The sequence below is a fragment of the Semicossyphus pulcher genome, unplaced genomic scaffold, assembly GCF_022749685.1.
Source record: "Semicossyphus pulcher isolate SPU_LCO1_2020_fin unplaced genomic scaffold, fSemPul1.0.p SCAF_9, whole genome shotgun sequence".
Lineage (NCBI taxonomy): Eukaryota > Metazoa > Chordata > Actinopteri > Labriformes > Labridae > Semicossyphus > Semicossyphus pulcher.
Genome location: NW_027211770.1, coordinates 8,028,640 through 8,049,889, shown reverse-complemented (window position 1 = coordinate 8,049,889; position 21,250 = coordinate 8,028,640). Strand labels below are relative to the sequence as shown.

Sequence of the window (21,250 nt, the reverse complement as noted above, 5' to 3'; positions counted from 1 at the left end):
GGCTCATGTGCTTATTGCATGGCAGCTAGGATGCTAGCCAGTTAGCTAGGATTTGTCTTGACAGACTAAGGTGCTCACTTATCAAACAGGTAAACACTTAGCTCATTAAAATCAGTGAAAATGATCAGGTTGTGAGCTTAAATAACTCAGGTGTACCATCAATACTACCTGCTTGAGGTTGAATATTACATACTAGGTTGTCATGTGATTGATCCAAAATCTTACTTTTCTCTGATAGCAGACAGATGCGAGTCTCATTCAATAACTCTCCGGCACTGTGCATCTTCACTTCACACCACCTTCCTCCTTTTTGCTCCCTCTTTTCTGACCACATAAATCTTCAGGGTATGACCCTTTCAGACCTCTTTACAACTGTCATGCACGCTATGTTGCCCTCTCTGTGTTCCCCCCTCACTCTCTGTCCTCTTTCTCTCCACAGAGGGAGTCAGAGAGACAATGAGCTCAACATCGAGGCCCAGTAATGACTCCCAGCCTTGCTCCTGATTAAAAACACACCGGGTGCTTCTGCACTCCGCAGGCTGCCATGAGGCCTTTCCCCTCCTCACACCACAAGGCCTGAGAGCTATGAGATATGAGCAGGAGCCAGCCTCAACACAGCTCCATGCCTAAGAAAACAAAAAACTCCAGTGTTCAGAGCTCTTGTCCCAACTGGTCCAAGCCTAATTCAACAGACAAGTCTTCATTTGGTCTAAAGGTGCTAAGTTACCAACATTTACTCCAACCTGAGCCAGAACCTTATCAAACCCATAACAGAGGTCCCAACAGTCCCTGGCTCGTATAAATCAACTGTGAGGCTTAAATATCTTGTGAAATATTTGCACCTTGGATTCATCATCATATGTACCAGAAAAGGGTGAAAAAGCTCAGTTTTTGTAACACTGAAGCATATCAGTAGTGCAGTTGTGCTAGGACTACACTCAAAGTGCATGAGACAGTAGGCGACAGTGGGGGCAGCTGCACCTTTACCTGCACCACTCCACATCCATACTTGGGCTGCCAAATTACAGGCGAGCTCTGCAGAGGGACCCTTTATTGCATCTGACCAGCTCACTTCCTCTCCATACCAAAGGCATTGCATGCTGAGCTCATTTTGATGTGGCGTGTAAGCATAATTAGAGGTCCCATAAAAGCAGGGAGAGAGGGGGAAAAAAGGAGTCTTGTCCATCTGTCGGGTGTTAAGGGGTGGGCACTGGGTTAGTGATCAGATCCCCATGCCTAGCCGCTGTTAGAGCGGCAGCCTTTCGAACAGGAATTGATTCAAGCAGCCTTAAGAGCCAAACTAGAGTCAGCGTGTGTTTGTTTCTGAACACATTGGTGTATTTTCTCAAGGGGCCTCCTAGAGTTTCAGATTTCCAGGCTTTGAGATCGATGCAAAGTAGGTACTACACGGCAAGCACACAGAAAGACACACTAACATAGCAAACATGAGTAGTTACAGAGAGTGGCCCTTTATAGAAACATAAGACATTGACTGTGTCCCAATCCAGGGGCTGCAGCCTTCGAAGGAGGCGGTCTACGGAGGATGCGTCATTCATAGCCTGCGTAAACGCTAAAGTCTAACTGAAATGATCTACGAAGGATAGCAACAGATAGCTAGCGGGCTAACTAGCTGGCATAACTAACGTAACTTATAAGCCTATTATTTTAAAAATGATTTGTTTCAAGGGCCCTTTTGTTTGTTTTTTAAACATGTGTAATGCTAGCTATCTGAGTTGAAACCTAAAAACTTTTACATTTAAAAGTGGCATCTGAAGGAGCCTTCGAATCAGGACAGCCTTCGACGCGCCGCTGTGACGCAATCAGCCTTAAATTACAGCCTTCGAAGGCTGCAGCCCCTGATTTGGGACAAAGCTCCAATGCACCCCTCCAAGGGCTCTCTGATCTCTCAATCTACAGGCTTCTTTTGTCTAACTAGGACAGGTGGGGAATCCAATGTAGGCTTGTTACCAAGCTGCATGCTAAAAAAAAAGTGTATTTAAGAAAATATATTAATTTACTTTTTAGCTAAAAGTTAGCTGAAGATCAGTGCCACTCTCACGTTTGTATGGTACATACGGAGCTACCGCTGAAGCCAGTTTAGCTTAGCATGAAGACTGAAATAAAACTGGCTCGTACTCATTCAAGTTCATGAAAGTATGAACGTATTGTTTCATCCATACAGTAGTATATAAGTAGCATTTTACATGGAGTTATTATTTGAACAATTTCTTGACCAGTCGGCTAAGTTCTTGGAGGCTCCACTGACTGCCTGGCAAATTATCCTAGCCAAGAAAATGATACAACAAATTGTCATGTTTACGGTACAGTATTTGTGAGCATTAAACAAATAAGATATAAGAGTTAAGGAGTGAGTGTTTGGGGTGCTAATGGGTGGATTTCATTAGCTTTGACAGAGCCGGGCTAGCATTTTCCCCCTGCGTTCAGACTGTGCTAATCTGAGCTAGTTAGCACCCCACATCAGAGTAATGTTGATCTTCTGATCTAACTCTTGATAAAAAGCTAATAAGTGTATTTTTTCTTAATGTTTGATTTACTTTATACTGTAAAAAGGCAAAAAGGAAATTGTTGATTTTTACAATTCCATGATTAAATACATTAGGGGAAAAAACACAATGAATGCCTGTTGTATCCACGTCATTGCCTCTAAACAGCTCCTCACTGAGGTGTGTATTAGTAATGTGAGAGGTAAGTAGTCTGGAAGTGCATTTCGGTGTAAGCCTGAGGGCCTCCATCTCCGGCTCTGGGCAGCTCTCCTACCTGTGAAGCCCTCGTATGAGTCATTTAGTCAAAAAATACTCCTTTTGTGTTGTTGTTTTATGTGTGGCACTTAGAAATGATTCCCACATTAGATTTTTTACAGGCCAATAAACTTGAGAGAATCAGACCAAATTGGCTGGTCACATTTAGTGGCTTTATAAGGAAACGTATTAAGGTGTAATTGCTTCGGGGGAGTGTGCGATTGAGGGAACGGGCATAGGTGAGGGCTACAAAAATCGCCCTCGCGCTCCGGAGGGACACTGCAGTTTTTGTCTGCTGCTCACAAGTTTCCAATCACCATGAGGAAATGTGGAGCGTATTAGAAGATTTTATACAATAAGTAAGTTTTATTTCACGTTTCCGAAAAAATGAACTTTTACAATGTGGTAAAAAGTAGCCCGAAATAAAACCATCTGTTTGGCGTTCAGCTGTACCAGCACATGGGAACCTCTGATGACAGTGATTGAGGGTGGAAGAGGCGATCCCGTTGTGTTCAGGAGAGTAAAAAAATGAAAGAGGGACCAAATATGCTTTCAATGAATGCTGCACTGTGAAGTGTGCAGAGGTGTTACAAAACATGCCTTCTCATCCATGTAAAATGAACATGGAGTAACCCTCAGATATTGACCGATGAATATGAATCCCTCATGTAACAGCCTTGCCTCTTTCAATTCACAACCCTATCTTATAAGGGATAATTAAGCCAATTAGAGTCATTAGGATTAATTGAATTTTTCAGATAAAGGGCACACAGGAGATTAGTTTGGGTTTTTTTACCAGGGGAAAACCAAGAAACTTTGTCACGTGGTCTCCAAAGAATCTCTCTCTGTGCCTCTCTCTCTAAAGTTCATGCCACTGCATGTTTTTTCCTCTGCTAGGGTTTTCAGCAGTGTAGCATGGCATGAGCGCACTGAGGAGCCTTTCACCAGCTTCATCTGATACCGCTGTGACTCGGAGCTGGAGCTGCGCTACAGGCCAGGATCGACATGCATGGGTTAGTAGGTCAAACAAGGAGCTAGTCTTTCGACAGAGTTCGGAGGCTGGGTCAGACTAATGTGATTTATCAATACAGCACATAAGTGAATCATTGTCCTTAATGGCCATGATAATCCCTGAGACAGACCGTGGACGTGATTGGTGGAGGAGCTGGGGGTGGGTGAGACTGAAGGGGGAGTATGTGTCGTTCTGGACTTGATGTCTTGATTAGAGCATCAAGAACATGCACCTGTTATGTGTCCGCAAATCCCCCCTCTTCTTTCCCCCTCTCTCTCTCTCTCTCTCTCTATCTCACACACACACATACAGATTTACACTTATTGAGGCTTGGCTGATGGGGCCTGGGAGAGAAAAGACAGGGCTCTGTTCCTTGACGCCGGAGCTCCGGCTCAGGTCAAGACTCGGCTCGCTGTAATCCCTCTCAGGTGATGGTGTTCACATTCAGCCATTTCCAGCTGATCTGCTTAAATGCGCCTTCCTCATCCCCTAAAACGCCCCCACCGCTCCTCAACCAGCACCAACCCCTGAGGACGACGGGGAGGGGGGGGGTGCTTTGCTGCTGTTTTTCCGAGCTGTCAAATGTCAGATCGCTTTTCAACATTTCCTTTAAGTGACCAAAGTGGTGTTTCGTGTTAATAAAATAAACTCCTTCTGTTTCATGGAATAAAAAAGCGTCAGGATGCGAGGCTCACATCACCTGGATTAGAGTGGCATCATGTGAGAAGGCCTTGTTAACAGACGTGCCATCTGCAGGGCTTTTTCACTTTTTCCAAAGGCAAAAGTGGCAAGGCTGGTTTAAAAGCAGCCTCTTGGAGCGTTCCCTCTCCTCACTAGGCACTTAATCAGTGTATTATATTGCACTGAAGTACTGGGTTCCAACATTAACACTTACACCCACAAACCTGGGATTTTGTGTGAGCTTTCAGCACACTGAGGCCTGATTTCCTAGGGCTTAAAAAGAGAGGCCACTGTTTTAAAGCTCATCTGCAACCAAAGATGCTATAATTTCTGAATGTTAACAGCCAAATAATTGCTCTCGACTCTTAAAAAAAATCCAAATCATGTTCCTTCTGCGATATTATTAACAAAGTAAAACCACAAAGTCAACTTACAAGACTCAAACACCTGAGGGTCATATTTGTGTGCTGAAAGAGCGCCATATTCAGCTACAAATCACGACTTTCTTCTGTGTATTTTGGCATCAAAACCTCATACACCCCCTTGCTGCTGACTGTCATCAAACTTACAAAAAGTCATGCACGTCTGACCTCATCCCCTCCACTCTGCGAGGCCAGTGGTTTCGGCTAATCACTTCTGCCCTTCAAAACATCTGGGAACGCTGTTAAAGTAACAGATTACACAGTTGAATATGATCTGAGACGTGCTGCGCCTGCTGGGAATCCAAATTTGGGATTTGCGAATAGACGCGGAAGGGTTAACAGTATCACATGGCAACTTTTCACCACTTTCGACAGCTATTACCTGTTCATTACCTGTTTAAACATCTTAGGGGCCCACTGTGTGTCTCTGTTCCTCCAGGCAGCATTGGTAGTCCAGCCTGATTTTATGTAGTCAGCAGGTGGCATCATTAGCCAGAGAATAAAAATGAAAAGTAATACCCTTGTGTCGAGCTATGATATCATAGAAAGGCGCACTGGCATCACTTCCTTGCTTCCAGTGGGCAGGATAGGGGGTAAGGAGGTGTAAATTTAATATGTTTTGTCATCTGTTTTACATGAAAATAATGTATATGTACAGTCGCCGCAGCCAAATGGGAGGTTGGGTCATGCCATGCAGTGAGGGAGCAAGACAAGATCAGCCCAGAAACCACACAAAGATCCCAATCTTGCCTCCACCCGTGCATTTCAGCAGGCTCGAGTCATATGCAATGGCTGTTTTTCCACTTGACATCCCCTAATTATAATGGCATCTCAATCCCTTACACCTCACTCGGGTTATGCGGCTACATGCGCGCAGTATATTCACGGCAGAACTTTTTTCACGCATGTAAAAATGAAAAAGACATTTGTTGAATTATATGTTTTGTTACGCATAAAATAGTTACGCCTGGGGAGCGGAGTGTGGCCAAATTGAGGTTTGAACGTGTCTGGGTCCCAACACTCCTGAACGCTTTGGATAGCTCCCCCGTGCATGCCAGACGGGCTGTGTATAAAGCTGTCACAGGAACCTTGAGGGCTAGAAAAATATTCAAGCATTTCTGGGCCTATTGGACGATGATCTCTTACACATGCTTCTTTCAATATAACCGTGATAAATAAAGGAAGGAAGCAAATACCGGAAAACTTGGCCGGCTGCCACGGCTTGCTAGAATGGCACTTTTGGCCCCAAGTGCTGTTTCCCCCCCCAAACACACACACACACACACACACACAGCTTCAGCATCACTGTAAAGGTAAAACATGTACATATTTGCATGGGATTAGTTTGACAAGTGTAACATCCGTTCTGGCTGTAACAATGTGTAGCTTATAGTACTCAGCCTAAAGCTGTTCTTGAGGTCAAATGTGTAAGTTAACCTCTTGATCTCACTCGCTATGGTTAGCCCACCCCACCACCACCACCACCACCCTCCTCTCTCCCACTCTCTTTCTCTCTCTCTCTTTCCCTCTTTCTCACAGACACAGAGCACAGAAAGAGGCACCTACAGACAAATGCTAACACCAGTTTTACTGCTTGACCATCCAAAATAGCCCCAAGATTTAAGCAGTTCCAACAACAAAAAAAAGAATGATCATACCAAGAAAATTACATTCCAGCTCCTGCTATCTAAGATCACACAGTCCTCAGAGAAAGAAACACACAGAGGAGCTGAAAAACGTGTGTGTGCCAGTACCCCGCAGTGATTGCCTGATTATTTGCAGATGGGCAGTGGAGGGCTTGCAGAGTGTGGAGGTTCCCCCTGGCACGCAGCGCATATGATTAAATCTGTGATTGCCTTACAATTTACAAGACCCCCTCTCCCCTGACTTTAAATGACTTTTTTTACTGTACCGCCACTCTCTGTGGACTGTTGCCCAAAAGTCCGCAAGGTCCCCGTGCGCGACCCGGACCGAGTCTCCTCCCATGGTCACCCTGAGAATCGCGGTGATGTGTTATGTCACAGGTCTGAGGAGGGCTCGATGGGGGCTACTTTCCTAATCCCACTGTCTCCTCATTCATTCAGAGTATAGAGTAGTATTTACAAAGGGGCTGATCCCCTCCTCAGCCTCTGCGCCTCCGCTGAGCGATTGTTATGCGGGTTTCCTACCAACTGTTCAAAGTGGTTATGAGATCAATTAAAACCAGCTTAGGGGGCTGGAGTGGAGATGTGCAATTCATAAGTCAGGGGAAGGGGATTCCTTATCTATTCATTAAACAACTCCCACAATACGACCCCTCCCCTCCTATAAGCCGCCAGCTCTCTATAGACCGATCCGCGCCAGCAGCTTTTTAGCAGTTTCACATGTAAATAATATAGGGAGCTCTTTGTTGGGGCCACAGCATCGGGAAGTAGCGTTAATAGCCCGTCTGACAGCCTGCTTAAAAGACGATTAGCCAATCCACTGACGCAACATGTTTTAATGTTAATTTTGGAAAGCCACACGCGTGGCCAATTTTGCGCACATTTTACGCATTAGCTACCGGCTCTGAAATCGTTACATAATGTTGAAAAATGTTCTTTCAATGGGTTCATAATTTACATCAGATGCTGCAAGAATGATATGTGGTTTGGATTTAGAAAAAAATCAGCGTGAATTTGTAGAATTTCTGTGTTTAACCAGAAACCTTCAGAAGTGCGTTTTTAAAAAATCAAACTAAGATAATCATCAATATTTGGTGGGATTTTTCGGACTTCGCGCCTGTTTTGTGCGCACTGTGATCTATGGGAACCCTACATTAAATGATGTAGCCTACACTAGTGAAAGGGATTGGAAGGAGACGGACTTAAACAGAAGGTGTTAGAAACCTTGTTCGGGACTGTTGCCGTTGCCTCCCGTGACCCACACAAACTCTTTAGCCATCTGTAAAAGTCACCCCCTGATGCTGCTCTGAAACCTTTAGGCTACAATCCCGTGTTACCTCTTTTGCTTCTCCTCCAGCGGTTCGACGGCGCCTGACAGTTGCTGTACTCCATACAGTTCAATACGATCAGGGCAAAGGAGAAGAGTCGAAACTGCATCTGGACGGCGATCTGTTGTACGGACTCCAGTAAAAAGGTGCCAGCAAGGCTTGGGATGAATTCTCTGACTTTGTAATGTCCTCCTCCAGCTTTGTTAGTCGATCCTCAAGTGTGTCAAACATCAGACGAGATGCGACATGTTATCACGTCGCCGATTGGGATCATTTTATGAAGCGCGCGGATCCTCCAGTCACTGAAAGTGTCCGTTTTGATGCGCTGCGGGGAAAATAACAAAGGAGGTTACTGTGATAACTGTAATGAAATCAACACCTTACTAAACAATGATGCCTAAGGGTGATAAAAAATGCACAGCTCTTCTGTGTGTTAATGTGTCGGAACAATCAGGATGCAAAGGCAATGTGTACTGCTCAAACGCCCCTTCCAAAAACAAGCATAGTCGTGCGTAATAGTCGCCAAAACGCTCCGTGAAATAACTTGTCGGTATATAGGCTACCTTGCATTAGATGAAGTGTAATTCCGCTCCGGTACACTTTTAGGTTCCCTCTGAGTGCAAGTGCGGCTCGGGAACATGCAGCATCCCTCTTTGTGTGAGAAACTTGTGTCTCCAGAAGAGAGCAGAGGTCCGAGGAGGAGGAAAAAGGTGGTCGCGGTGAAGAGGAGGGTGGGGGTTCCTTCCCTCCTCTCAGTTAAAGCTTAGATTCCGTTTACCTGCGTTTTTCTCGCTAAAGGCTCGTGCAGCTCGTGTCTTGTAGCGCAGCAGAAACTCACATGTGTTGCTTTCTATCAAGCGACAACAAGGGCCGGTGAGTGAGTAAGTGTGCGTTTTGCGCGCTGCTAAGGTTGTCTGACTCTCAACTGGTCCTGATGCTTGCTGCCCTTTTCCTCATATAGCACCGAGCCGGTGTCACGTGTGGAGATCTCTAGTTTGGTGTTTCTTCTTATTTGAGATGTTGAGGATGACATTTAGCGTAGTCCCCCCCACCCCCCTCCTCCTCCCCCCGCGCGCGCAGTCACCCACACTGGCCGGTACGAGGCTGCCTCTGGGTCCTAGTGAGTGTAAGAAGCTGGAAACAGGAAATAACTAAATGTGTTTTCTCGGGGCATAGGAGACTGCAGCTTGTGTGCAACATTGACTTTACACTTTCAACTTCCAGAATATTCCTTTAATTTACTAACGGGTATCCCCAGTCATATTCCCAGTAAATGATCACGCAATTAGACGTATTTTCCCCTCATAAATGTCTTCATATCAGTTTCAAATTAAAGCTCAGAGACCCCTCTTAATTGGAGATCAAACATGAAGTGAGTAATTGCAACACACTCAATCTTAATATCTCGGTTAGGCTCTCTTGCACTGGCTATAGGACTATTGAATAATTAGAGGTTCGCCAAAAAGGCAATTATCTGCGGATTTTGTGCGTAAAATGAGGTGGGCCAGCAAGTCAACCATCTCGTCACGCCTCCTTTATTGCGCACCCCTACCCCGCCCCTCCTCTGAAATTAATGATAATCGTTTAGGAGGCTTTAATTGTGGGACATGAATAAATCATTCATTACGTTCAGTGTTTTCCAGACTCGGGCCTTTTACACTGACCCGCGTGACCTCATCAACAGGAACACGTGAGATGGTCAATGGAGGCAGAGATTCTCCTGCAGTCTGAACCAACTTACCTCATGGAGCTGCTGGCACCCATCCATGCCTCACTGACATTCAAACGCAAGCTTCACGTCAAATATATATCCATGATTAAATGTGACAGAAAGTTAATGGCAGAAGGTCCAAGACAGAGACTGTAGTAATGTATACATGAGAAGCGCTTTAACTACAATGAACAATCATAGGAGGCACTTCTGGTACGTGTTATCACCACCAGCAGCTGCTGCACATCCTGATTGGAGTACAAGTTGTGATTGCTCTACCCCCTTCTGCCACTAGGTGTGGCACTTAATCTTTTATTTATTTGAGGAAATTATTTTCATGTGAGAGCTATTTAGTCCAAGTCTGTTATTCTGCACCACTCGGACTGGAATTAAACCATGAAAAATACACAGCCTTGTATACGCCTAATACATAAAATAGTGACGAGTCTGGATTAAAACATTTAACATTTTTCAGTGTAAAATTATGATATTAAAAAACTTCTACCTGTTTTTAACTTTAGTCTGGTTGGGACCACTTGGACCCCCCACCTTAAAGGTACAACATTTCATTTGCAGGTTAGTTTTACACGTTTAACCCCAGAAAACCAGTGAAATAAAAGATATTTTTTACCCTCAGGCAGTAAAACATTCCCTCATTTAAACACACATAAGTTTCCATTTCGTCACTGGAACTGATTGAAAAAAATATGTGGAAGGAAACTTCCAACAAAAAAAAAAATAAAGGAGGAATCATGGTTGTTTCCTTGCCAAAACCTATGGTGACCTTTGTCCTGACTTTGTTTATTTATTTATCCAGAGAGCAGTGACAGACATTGTGGTCAGGAGGGCTGTTAGCCGCAGGCTGTGCCGCTGGTTTGGATTCCTCTCTAAAAAAACACAAGAGAGTGCACGGTTAAGGTGAATGTGATAATTTAGGCCTCCGGCACTTTTATTTTCATGATGTGTCATGGAGAAGGGAGCCGGTAAACCAATCACTTTATTCTCTCTCCATCGCCTCTTCTCCTTTCCTCCCCCCTCTCCCTCCCTCCTTCTCTTTGCAGTGCACATAAGTGAGGTGACGTCAGCATTTGGATGGTCTGGCTCGGAGCCCTCAGTGCCATAACAGCAATGAGGGGAGCTGCTATACACTCTGTGCATCACAGATCCAGACTGGACGCTCTTGAGTGTGGGCTGATGTCACGGTTTGCTTAGGTAAAAGTCACAAGAAAATGTTCCAGGCCACAGTGGACATCTAAGTCAGGACTTTGAAAATGTCAAAGAGTGAGGCAAGCTGAGAAAGTTCAAGTTAAACTTAGATACTTTCCCTGTTTGCAGCTGGAAAGAGGAAAATTTCAATGTCCAGAAATAATCTAGAGTGACATTTGCAAACAAAGGAGAAAAAGTAAAGTCCACATGTACAAATACTTTTACTGTCACCACATAGCGGACTAAAAAACTAAAGGTCCATTCAGAAGGTGCTCTGGAGCTCGATTTGAAATATGAGCTGACATGTGAAAATTTAAACATCAGATACAATGAATGTGACATGATCAGCAGTTATTGGAAATACCTTCTGTTAGATCGTTTAATGGTTATATCCAAGATGCAGAGAGAATTCTGAGCCTTCATCAGCAACATGTCGAACCCCAAATTGCTCCTGAAGGCAAAGCCATGGGGTATGAATGGGTGTACATCTGATTGGAAATTGGCACTTCAGTGTGTGAATGGTGAATGTGACATGTAGTATAAAAGCACTTTGAGCGGTTGGAAGACTAGAAAAGTAAGTACAGTCCATTTACCAAAACATAACGTTAATCTGAAATTGACTACAAAGGATGTCACATTTTCTAAAGTTAAAAATGTCTCAAAAGGTCCTTTAAGTTCTCCAGATACGCTCAGATAGTACAACACAATGGTACGTATATGTTCCTGTAATAGCAACCTACAGCTGCTCCTATACGGCACACTGACAAACTTTTCTGCTCAAGTTAGAACAGTTTTGAAGTTGGCAGGACTTGCAAAGTTGGCGACAATCAGGATTTAAAAACACTTGAATTCAGTTTTTGTAGGGTTCTGATCGAACAAAGCAGGACAAGCTGAGTTTTTAACAGACCCCAGGGTGTATAGATAGGTGCTGAATGTTTTAGAGTATAAATCAGAAGAACTTACCACTACACTGCCTACTCCTGAATTTGAACCGGCTAATTTTAAACGTTTTGTTCTCTGAACTTTAACTTTAAGTAGTTTACAGTAGTCATGTCTAATGTTAGAGACAAGTGAAATCAAGTTTTTTTTATGGGCATTTACTTCAACACCGAGGTCAGACTTCATCATAACTTAAAACAAACAAATCAGGTTTTCTTCCTGAAAACACATTGAGTGAGGTCAACCAGTCAGACACGTTGCACTAACCACCTTGAAGCGCTGCGGTTGGCAGCCGGGACTGACTTATTGTAGGCAATAACAAAACAAATGGAAACAAAAACAGAGCCGTGCTGAAGGATGGGACCTTCCTGCTCTCTGTCCGAGGATCCTGAGTAGGTGCATAAATTACACCTGCAGCATTGACTGACGTAAAGCAGGGCAGCTTTGGTCACTCTTAAAAGATGTTTACGGATACATTTTTCTACATTTTCCATGGTCATGATGCAATGACTTCACTTGTAAGTGGTTCCAGTAATTGAATGAGAACCGTTCAGGCTGAAACATATATAGAGAAAACATTTTGCCCCATTTCTTTGGGAAAAAACAATGTCATATTTCTGTTGAAGAGTTTGTTAGATGAGACATTCTTTGCACTTTCCATACTTTTGATTAAGCCTCATAAAGCCGCTGTACTTTTACATAAAATACTGGTTTGGAAGTTAAATTATATTCAAAAAGAATTAAATTAAAAGTCTTCTGAAGGAACGAAAGCCTGCGATAAAGCAGGAGGGACGAAGAGGCAGAGAACTGAGTTATGAGAAGGTCGAAAGCAGAGAAAAGCGGGGGTGGGGTAGGGACATTAAAAAGATTGTGTCCGTCTGGCTAATGGTTCTTTATGGCTCCCTCATGTCCTCAGATGGGCAGGATGACTGGCAGAGAGTGTGACCACTGGTAACTGTACATCACCTCTGTTTGCCCCCTCCAGCTGACGGCCCACTCAGGGAGACGTCTGCCACGGTGAAGCGAACCACTAAAAACACCATAAAACCAACAGACTAAACAGCCATTCATCATTACAGCGCACACATGAGCCGCATCACACGCAGCAGTCTTAACTGTCCCACTCGGTGACTCAATGTGCACATTAAAACTTCATCAAGTATTACTGATAGAAAAAAGTCTGACCACTCAAACCTCAACCACCGTTTGTAATGTCCAGAAATAAGGCAATCATGGGTGCAAATGGTTTTGTTGGTCACTTTTATTGAATTGGTGATGACTTGAACCAAGTGCAAAGCAGCACCGTGCTCCTCGAGAGACAAGTGTGGAAAAAAGATGTCACACAATGAGTAAGATGGATCCGTCTTCACGGTGTCGCTAAAATCCAGCGTCCTGACCTGCCCAGTTTGGTGTCTGGAAGGGAAGCGTGAAGGAAAAGTGAAATTAGGACCATTTGCGAGATCACTCAGACAGATCAAAAGTACATTTTGCTGTTGATTGTGGGAGAAAAGCAACGTACATGTGCAAGCAGTTAAGTGCTGACGTTTTTGTTGTAGGAGTGTGTAATGTGTCTGTTCTGTTGGTAAGCTCTGGGTGGCTGTGATAGCTGACAGGGACCCTCAGCAGTCAGCCCAGATGGTAGGCAGTAAATGTTCTCTATATGTAAGTGATTTGTAGCCTTGAGGACAGCAGGATCTAATGGTGCTCTGCGAGTTGTTTGCAGCTCTTTTGTCTAATTACAAAACCTCCTTAATGAGGGGGGCCTTTGCTTTTTTACAGGACGGGGTTATGGCTGCGCTCCTGCTACAGATAGTCAAACAATGGGGAGGAGGGTAAGTGAGCACATCAAAAGATTCAAGAGCTGCACAGTTAAAAAGTGAACATTTAACTTGTCTGTTGTAACTCTGCGGCCTCAGTGCTGTCAGGTGTCCGGCACTGAACCCGCCCATCAATCTGCTCTGACACGTGTATGCGTGCGTCTTCAAGGAGTGCGTGAAGCAATAGCTCACAGCTCCAGTTCAGAGGATGTGCGTGATTATGACATTCTGTGTAGCTGAAGTGCTCGAAGGGGTCTACATACCACTAAAACACACAAGGTCAACATCAAAAACACAGTTAAATGTGATGACTGGACCCTGAGCCAGACATCTGCAACAGGTCCTAAGTGCAGGGAACTCCAGGCTTTGAGTAATGTTCACCCAAAGCCAGTGTGAGGGTCCACCTTATTTACGTTGCCGAGCTGAGTCACAGAGCTCCGGCATCGTTTTATGGTTGTTTGGAATCTACCTTGTCATTAGGCCTTTGAAGAGCAATGGAGGGATGAAAGCGTTCGCTCTGTTAAACTTGCTCTTACTGGCTTATTTCGTGTAAAGAGAGCTTTTGTTGATGGTTGTTCATCAACATTCCTTCGCCTTGTTGTTCTGAGCTGATCATTTGAGACGCTTTGAACTGCCCTGTGTTCGTGTCGACCTTCTAGCAATCCGATCGGGTAAGGGAGGGAAGGCTTCCTTCCGCAAATGCGTGTGCGCTCTGAATGTACAGTATGTGCGTTTCTCACCTCGTTCTTGTTGCTGTGCGCCTGCTTTTTCTCAATGTTCATGGCCAACATTTGGCTGCGGAACGAGAGGCTCTTGGTCTTCTCAATCACCTGCTGGTAAGGTGATACAGCGTTGTTCCCCATGACCACATGGCCCTAGAAACATTGAAGCAAATGGACAGATTTACAATAACAACCAATAAGCCAATCAAATGTGATCTGACAGACACAGTATCATGCAAACACCAACCAGCAGCTGCCCAGCTCCTATTCACATCTACTGTAGGAAAATCTAGATAATTCTATGTCATTCTGGAGGACTGGGCTGTGATTTGCTGATTACAGAGAAGTGTTGTGATGTGTATGCCAAAACATACAGGTTCAACATGGAGCCTCAGGAAGGGGACCCAACAAGGGTGAAATATTATGGTTACATGTCCTTACAGTGCGCTCTTCAATTACAAAATAAGGACAGACATAATGCTTCTATCCCACTGATGTCACACAGGAGCTACATGACACCACACCACCATTTCCAATGCTGTTGAAAAAGCTTTTATTAGTCAAGTTAATAAGACGACTGATTGAGGCAAAGAGAAAGAAGGTCTCACCAGTTTGGAGTCAATCTTTGCATCCAGCCTGGCGTTGCGGATGAGGTTGACGATCCATCTCTCAGCTTCCTCAGGGGACATGTTCAGTTTGTCTGCCAGCATGCTGTTGAGCAAACAGAGAGACAAGGGGCTCTAAGCTGGTTTTAAGGCAACAGAAAGAGTAGAAAGGTCCGTCTCTGCTGGGCAGATTGCACTGAAAATAAAGATACCCTTCTTCTGGTATGGGACACATAATACCTACAGATTCTACATAGAAATGTAGAATCTGTAGGCAGGGACGTGGAAAATTTAGGGCTGGCAAGTGATCTGGTTTCCATTTGTACTACACTTGTAGTCTGAGTGATATTGACCAATCATGAATCAGCAGGCTGCAGTGTATGCAGGAAAAACAGTCCATGTGGAGAGCAAAGCAGGCGGAATGTAATGTGGCCATCTGACAACGATTTACCTTCTTATCAATCTCTACAAACAGACATCTGCAGCAAGTTCAGCTAACAATCTGTTCTAGATCAAAAATTCAACTTGAGACAAATTCCCTTTACGCGTTGTCACGAAAGCCGTTCAGCATTCAGATTCCCGACTTCCTTGAATGCGTCAGAAATGATCGATCCGACCTCCGTTCAACAAACAAGCATTTTAAAAGTAGTTTTCTTCTCCTCTTGAGGACAGACCTGACAAAGCTTCATTTTTACTTTTTACAAATCTGCATCATGATGTTGAAATTTCGGCAAAGGTAAGTCCCGATAATTAAAGTAAATCACAACTTCTGTTAACAATGCAGCATGCAGAACAGGAAGTCGTTTATCGCTAATGCCGGCTACATGCCCCGGCATGTTCACCGTTTTGCCCAGAGGCTACATCGTCGTCGGAATATAGCCGATGGGATCCGAGAGTGCCTCTTTACAAACAGTGGTCTGAATTAAACTACGCAGCTCTTTTAAAGTGTTGCTGCATCATTAAATATTCAATGGCACCAAACAGCTCTTAGTTGACACTACACTAAATTATAATAGATGTTGCAAATCCAGTGCCAAATGACAAGTCACTTTTTTGCATTTGACTATGTTAATAAATTGCCAACATATTGTACGAGGCAAAAAGGTGAACAACAAGCGTGATTTACAGACTTGTACGAATAACTCAATTAGAAGTGCTGGGACTACCCCATACTGTGAGCCTGTGTTTCAGGTTTTTTACCTCTGTTCAGGACACACTCTCCCCACCTGGCTGCTAAAGCTCCTCACACAGTGGCCCAAACGGTGACTGTCCCTTAAAATGAAAGCCAGGTTGGAGACCGGCCTGCTCTTTGAAACTGCTAGACATGGATGTGTCACAGTAGAGGGAGGGGACGTACGAGGGTGGCTGGTATTCTTTGATCCAAAGCTTTCCCCAGTGCAGCTGGCTTCCCTTGTGGCTTTCAAAATAACTAGACCCCCCCTGATACACCCATCGAGACCCCCTTCCCCCCCATGTTTCCTGCCCCCTTCCTTCTGTCTGACCCCCACCACCCTCCTCGCCTACCACATTTCATATAAGGGCCCCAATAAATATCCTCAACCCCTCTGTGCACTGCCCACAATTACTACAGCCCTCCCTCTCGTCTCAAAAGCAAGAAACCAACCCCCCCCACCACCTAAAAAACCCTTACTAACACACATAATGAAATACTGTACATGCACATTAGTCGTTGTACATTGTGTGTGTTTGGGGAAAATAATAGGGGTTATAGGGCCTATATAAAAACAATTTACACTACTAATTATCACTTCCTGTTCCATTAATCACATTTTGAGAGTCATTCAAGGAGTAAGCTAGAATTTGCCCAGACCACACCACTTCTCACGCCATGGCCCTGCAAACACACATCCCACCACCACCATTACGGAGCTGTCACTCTCAGAATCTGACTTATTTAAGAAATTCTTTTGGTGGAAAGTAATCTCATCTGGGATTAGTGATAATGTCTGTCTTACCTCAAAGTTACAAAAAAAATACTACCACTTTCTAACCCATGAATGTTGGTCAAATGTGGCAACACCACATAAAGAAGGGAAGTGGAATGATGTCAGTGTCTGGAAGGGGCATTAAAAGCGTAAACAACAACTACAACATTACCTCAGCATAATTAGCAAAATAGGGTTCAGTCTCCAAGTGACAGTGCATATCTCTCAACACTTTCACCACAGCGAAGTGATGGAGGAGGTGGATAACAAGACTGAAAAGCACCAGTTGGGAGTTGATTCATGTCCATTTTAGCAGCTCAGGGGAGGGAGAGAGGACACAGAGACGCTGATCAGCCTGTCACTCATGCCAATAAACTACTAACACAGCTCTGCTGGACCGCAGATTACATTTCAGGTCATCTTATCCTGGAGAAAATGATGCTTGATGATGAAATTGCTCCTTTGGATCATTATTGGGTACCTAACAAGTTTGGAAACGTGTCAGCTGTGTAGTAACGCAAGTTTAAGCTGTGATGGATAACACATGTCGGCGATCACACATTGATGCGATTAACATCAAGGATTTTAGTCAGCAGGCCAACATGTTGCTTTTGTAAATCAACCGGCACATTGATGATATATGTGAAGGTGTTCTATATTTGCAATTCAACAGTGAACTACAAAAACAACTCAACAAACATTCAAAGCACCCCTCCATTGCATTGACATTTAAAAACACCCTAATGTATTTACTTAAGATTGAAGTAATCTCAAGCAAATTTAAATGAAATGTGTTATTGGTTCTCATTCTAGCCGTGTGATTAAGTGATTGCTGCACAGGGGTACTGGGTGTTTTGTTTGGCAATTCAGTAAAGTGGGGGCACATGTCAGTCAAGTCCAGGTCAGATATGATGATCAAAACAAACATGATCTAGTTTCCTCGCCGGGGACTCAACTAACCCCTAACCCCTCTAAACGTGATCTGTGCAGCATAACACAGGAACTGTGCCCCCAAAGGGCCCAGGGCCTTGGCATGTACAAGCCAAAGTCCTCTAATCTAATTTATAAAGGAAAATCTGGCAATGTTTTTCTTACAGGAAGGACATTTGTATATCAGAGGAGGGTTTTGCTTTACTATATCGCATTGTCTCTTAGAGGTAGCTGCTGTACACCTCTGAGTGGAAAGAAGAAAAAAGAGAGAGGAGGAGGGAGATGTGAGCGGGAGCATGGGTTTGACTTGAACAACCTACACTATTGACATCCTTTGGCCCTAAAGCCAAATAGATAGCCCCCAATGACTGGTTTTATTTTACACAACCATGATCCTGTTCCTTTGGAGAGAGGGGATCGCTTTCATTTCGACCCCTTCCTCACTCTGGCTCCTGAGCTTTCGACTCCAGGCAAGGAGACTCCTTTGGGTCACAATACCAACCTCACACTTGAAGAGAGGGGTCAGGCACTGGGGTCTAAGTCTGTTAGAGGAGAATTCAGGGGCTTCCTTCTCAAAAGTAGACCTCTTCTTAACTTGACTGGCCTGAAATGAATGCATTGTTAAACACTAACACATGATAGCGTTTGGGACTCCGAGCCATTTGGAGCAACCTCGCTTTCGGCTTGGGGTAAAATAGATTTTCGGGGAAACCGAAATGATCGTGTGGTCTTTTTAATGACTCAATTGTGAGGTGGAAAGATCTTCAGTGTTACATCCAAATACACAAGATAATCTTTCCAACTACCAGGGAGCTGTTGTGTACAAACACCATCTCGTGATGAGGGGAAAAAACTGCCCAAATGATCATGTGTCTGAAGCATTTACTGCAAATGTCAAAGGACAAGTGTGCATTTGAGGTCAAAGCAGGGTCCCACCGCTGAGACGTTCATGGAAGGACGAAGGAAATAAAGCCTGTAAATCAAAAGGGGAAAACAAAGCTAAATTGAAAACACACACTCAAGACACTGAAGAGTCTAGACAAAAGGATGTGTGTGTATGCAATTACGAGTGCAGGCCGAATCCCATTTCCACTGCCTACAGTAGGTTTTACATAAGCCTTTATTGCGTAAAATAACTCAATTACGCCGACTTCTGGTCTACTTTTGTGTCCTGAGCTGTGGGCAAATGGCGAGCTAAATATCTGTGAAACCATCGTGGCCAACGGCTATAAAAACGTCCTCATTAAAAACAGCCATCAAATTCATTTGTGTCCACGCTTGGGTGCAGAGGGCTTCTGGGTAAACGACTAACGGCTTGGAATCTGGGTGTCTTTCAAAAATAGCCACGTTCTGTCCATCGTCATAACACCAACAAAAATAAACATGGAAATCCCTGAAACTGCCCCTGATATGCTGCTTCTGCTTCAGAAGCCTCGACAAACTGAGAGCACGAGACGAAGAAAAAAGGTGAAAAGTAAAAAAATCACCGTTCGACTTCCTCTTTCAGTGTTACCACTAACCTTTGTGGTCTTTAACAAGTAAATGGATCCAATTGCAGTAAGTCTGCCAAAAAGAACCAGGACTCCTAATCAATTCCAGACAATCTGCAACTGGAGATTTCGACAGGGCCTGATCATGTTCCACGGTTCAACCTTGACTACAGACCTCCACGGCTCTATATAACAGTCAATGCAATCATTTTTGTGTCAACAGAAGTAATTCATTCCCTCTTTCCACAGAGCATCATGTGTTTGTGGACCATATTTGAAATGCAGAACTTCCCTCGAAGCTTCAGCATTCACAATTTGCTTGCCGGGCAATACACTCTGAATATAGCTGTCTGAAAGCAGGAGGAAATGTGTGCTGTAAATTACTAAGGAACAGCATAAACATTACCTCATATCAGTGATTCGATACAGCAACAAGCACGAATCCACCCATACAAAGATGAAGATTAATGGTTGAGATTGGGGGAATGCTCCGTCTGTATCTTTGTCACTCTCTAAAACTGATATAAAGACGCAGCCAGATCCTATAATCTCTCTTAATTACAGACAATTAAGATAATCTTTTTTTCTCCTCTCCACTAATGCTCACTATAATTGGCTTTGAATAAATTTCTTGGTTTTGGGGAAGCATCCAAAGTCAATTTTATATTAACTAAACTGGTTTTGAAGTAGGATTCAATAAAGCCCTACAAAACCCTCTGACCTCCATTCACCCAATGTAAAGGAGCTGAAAGGCTCCTGCATGTTACTGCAGCTGGGAACGTCTCAGGCCGCGTAAACCCTGACCTCTTCCTGGGAGAAAACTGTTCAGGAATTGGCCTTGGACAGGTGGTCTTAAAAGTTTAGTGAGTAGACCAACCTGCGGAGACCTGGAAGCAGTTAAACCGAACAATACTTAATCTTCAAGATGTGTGGGGTCAGCATGGCTGTATGTAGAAGGGGCAATAAACACTTATCTGTGGGGAAAATTCCACTTATCACTAAGACCATGCTCTTGCTTCCTGTTTACTGACTGCGTAAAAGGTCTTGAGACAGCAAATAGGACTTCCTGTAGGATGTCTGTCTGCGGTTCAACATGGTCACGATTTAAAAGTAACGTCGTCATCATCACCAGAGAGAGATGTCAAATGCTAGTTTCACGTCTGATTGCATTGATGACTTACTTGATGCTGATGCACTGGTGGATCCTGCAGAAGGTCTCAAAGATGAAGAGGCGGGCATTCTCAATGAAGTCCTCAAGGCAAGCAACCAGGAAGAAGTCGTTCACAAGAACCTAAGACACGTTACAAAAGGGCAGTGTCAATATTACATTACTTCTGTCTATTTGTATTTGGATCTCAAAGGTTTTTTGTTACAACAGTTTCAGGTTTAAGTACGGCAAAGCGGTTAAATATGCAGAAATGTCAGAACATTTCTTCGACAAATTAAGACAATCAAGCTGAAAAATATCTGTTCAATGAACTCCAATTCCAGCGCATTTTGATATGGGCAGAATAAACGGGGAAGGGAGTAACATACTGGCTACATTTCTGTTTATGTAAGGTTTGTTTTGGCCAAAGTTTAAAGACGAGAGGTCATTGTATAAAGTAGAAGTAATTCAAGCCCCTGCAAGGTGCTTGAAATCGCAGAGTTCTGCGAACACCACATGAGGCTGTACAGTAAGAACAGACTCCGCCACAGAGATGACCACAGCGTCTGTGACTTATCACCAGTCATCTGGTCTGGTGGTTCCATGTCAACTCCACTGTGCAGGATCGCCAAATTTCACAGCTACAGTCATCAAACGACTGTAGCATCGCCAGTCCAAATAAACTCACACATGAGAGCAAGTCCTTTCAACCGTCAATGCACAGTATCACCTGCGGCTGGCTACAGTGAGAAATACAGCCTTGCTTTGACTCTTTGACAGAAATGCATATGGCCAATTCATCTACTGTAAATGTTCATGACCCAGCTATGGCCCCAGAGGTACCACTGTGTGAAATGCTCCCATTTCTCCGGACTCGCTGCATTCCAATACT

The 21,250-nt window shown here is 44.0% G+C and overlaps 2 protein-coding genes across 2 annotated transcripts in view; both read right to left on the bottom strand.

The window, feature by feature from the left end:
- The window catches only part of rspo2 (R-spondin 2), a 62,285-nt gene extending 53,484 nt beyond the window's left edge, over positions 1 to 8,801 (bottom strand). Inside the window, exons 1-2 of the mRNA XM_069656589.1 lie at positions 8,409 to 8,801; positions 7,855 to 8,170 (exon numbers count right to left, since the gene is read on the bottom strand). Of these exons, the coding sequence (XP_069512690.1) occupies positions 7,855 to 7,954 (100 nt within the window). The 5' untranslated portion in view covers positions 7,955 to 8,170; positions 8,409 to 8,801. The remainder of the gene's footprint in view (positions 1 to 7,854; positions 8,171 to 8,408) is intronic.
- Positions 8,802 to 12,944: 4,143 nt separating this feature from the next.
- The window catches only part of eif3ea (eukaryotic translation initiation factor 3, subunit E, a), a 29,425-nt gene continuing 21,119 nt past the window's right edge, over positions 12,945 to 21,250 (bottom strand). The window contains exons 10-13 of the mRNA XM_069656563.1: positions 20,393 to 20,502; positions 14,849 to 14,951; positions 14,259 to 14,393; positions 12,945 to 13,114 (exon numbers count right to left, since the gene is read on the bottom strand). Coding sequence (XP_069512664.1) covers positions 13,079 to 13,114; positions 14,259 to 14,393; positions 14,849 to 14,951; positions 20,393 to 20,502 — 384 coding nt within the window. The 3' untranslated portion in view covers positions 12,945 to 13,078. The remainder of the gene's footprint in view (positions 13,115 to 14,258; positions 14,394 to 14,848; positions 14,952 to 20,392; positions 20,503 to 21,250) is intronic.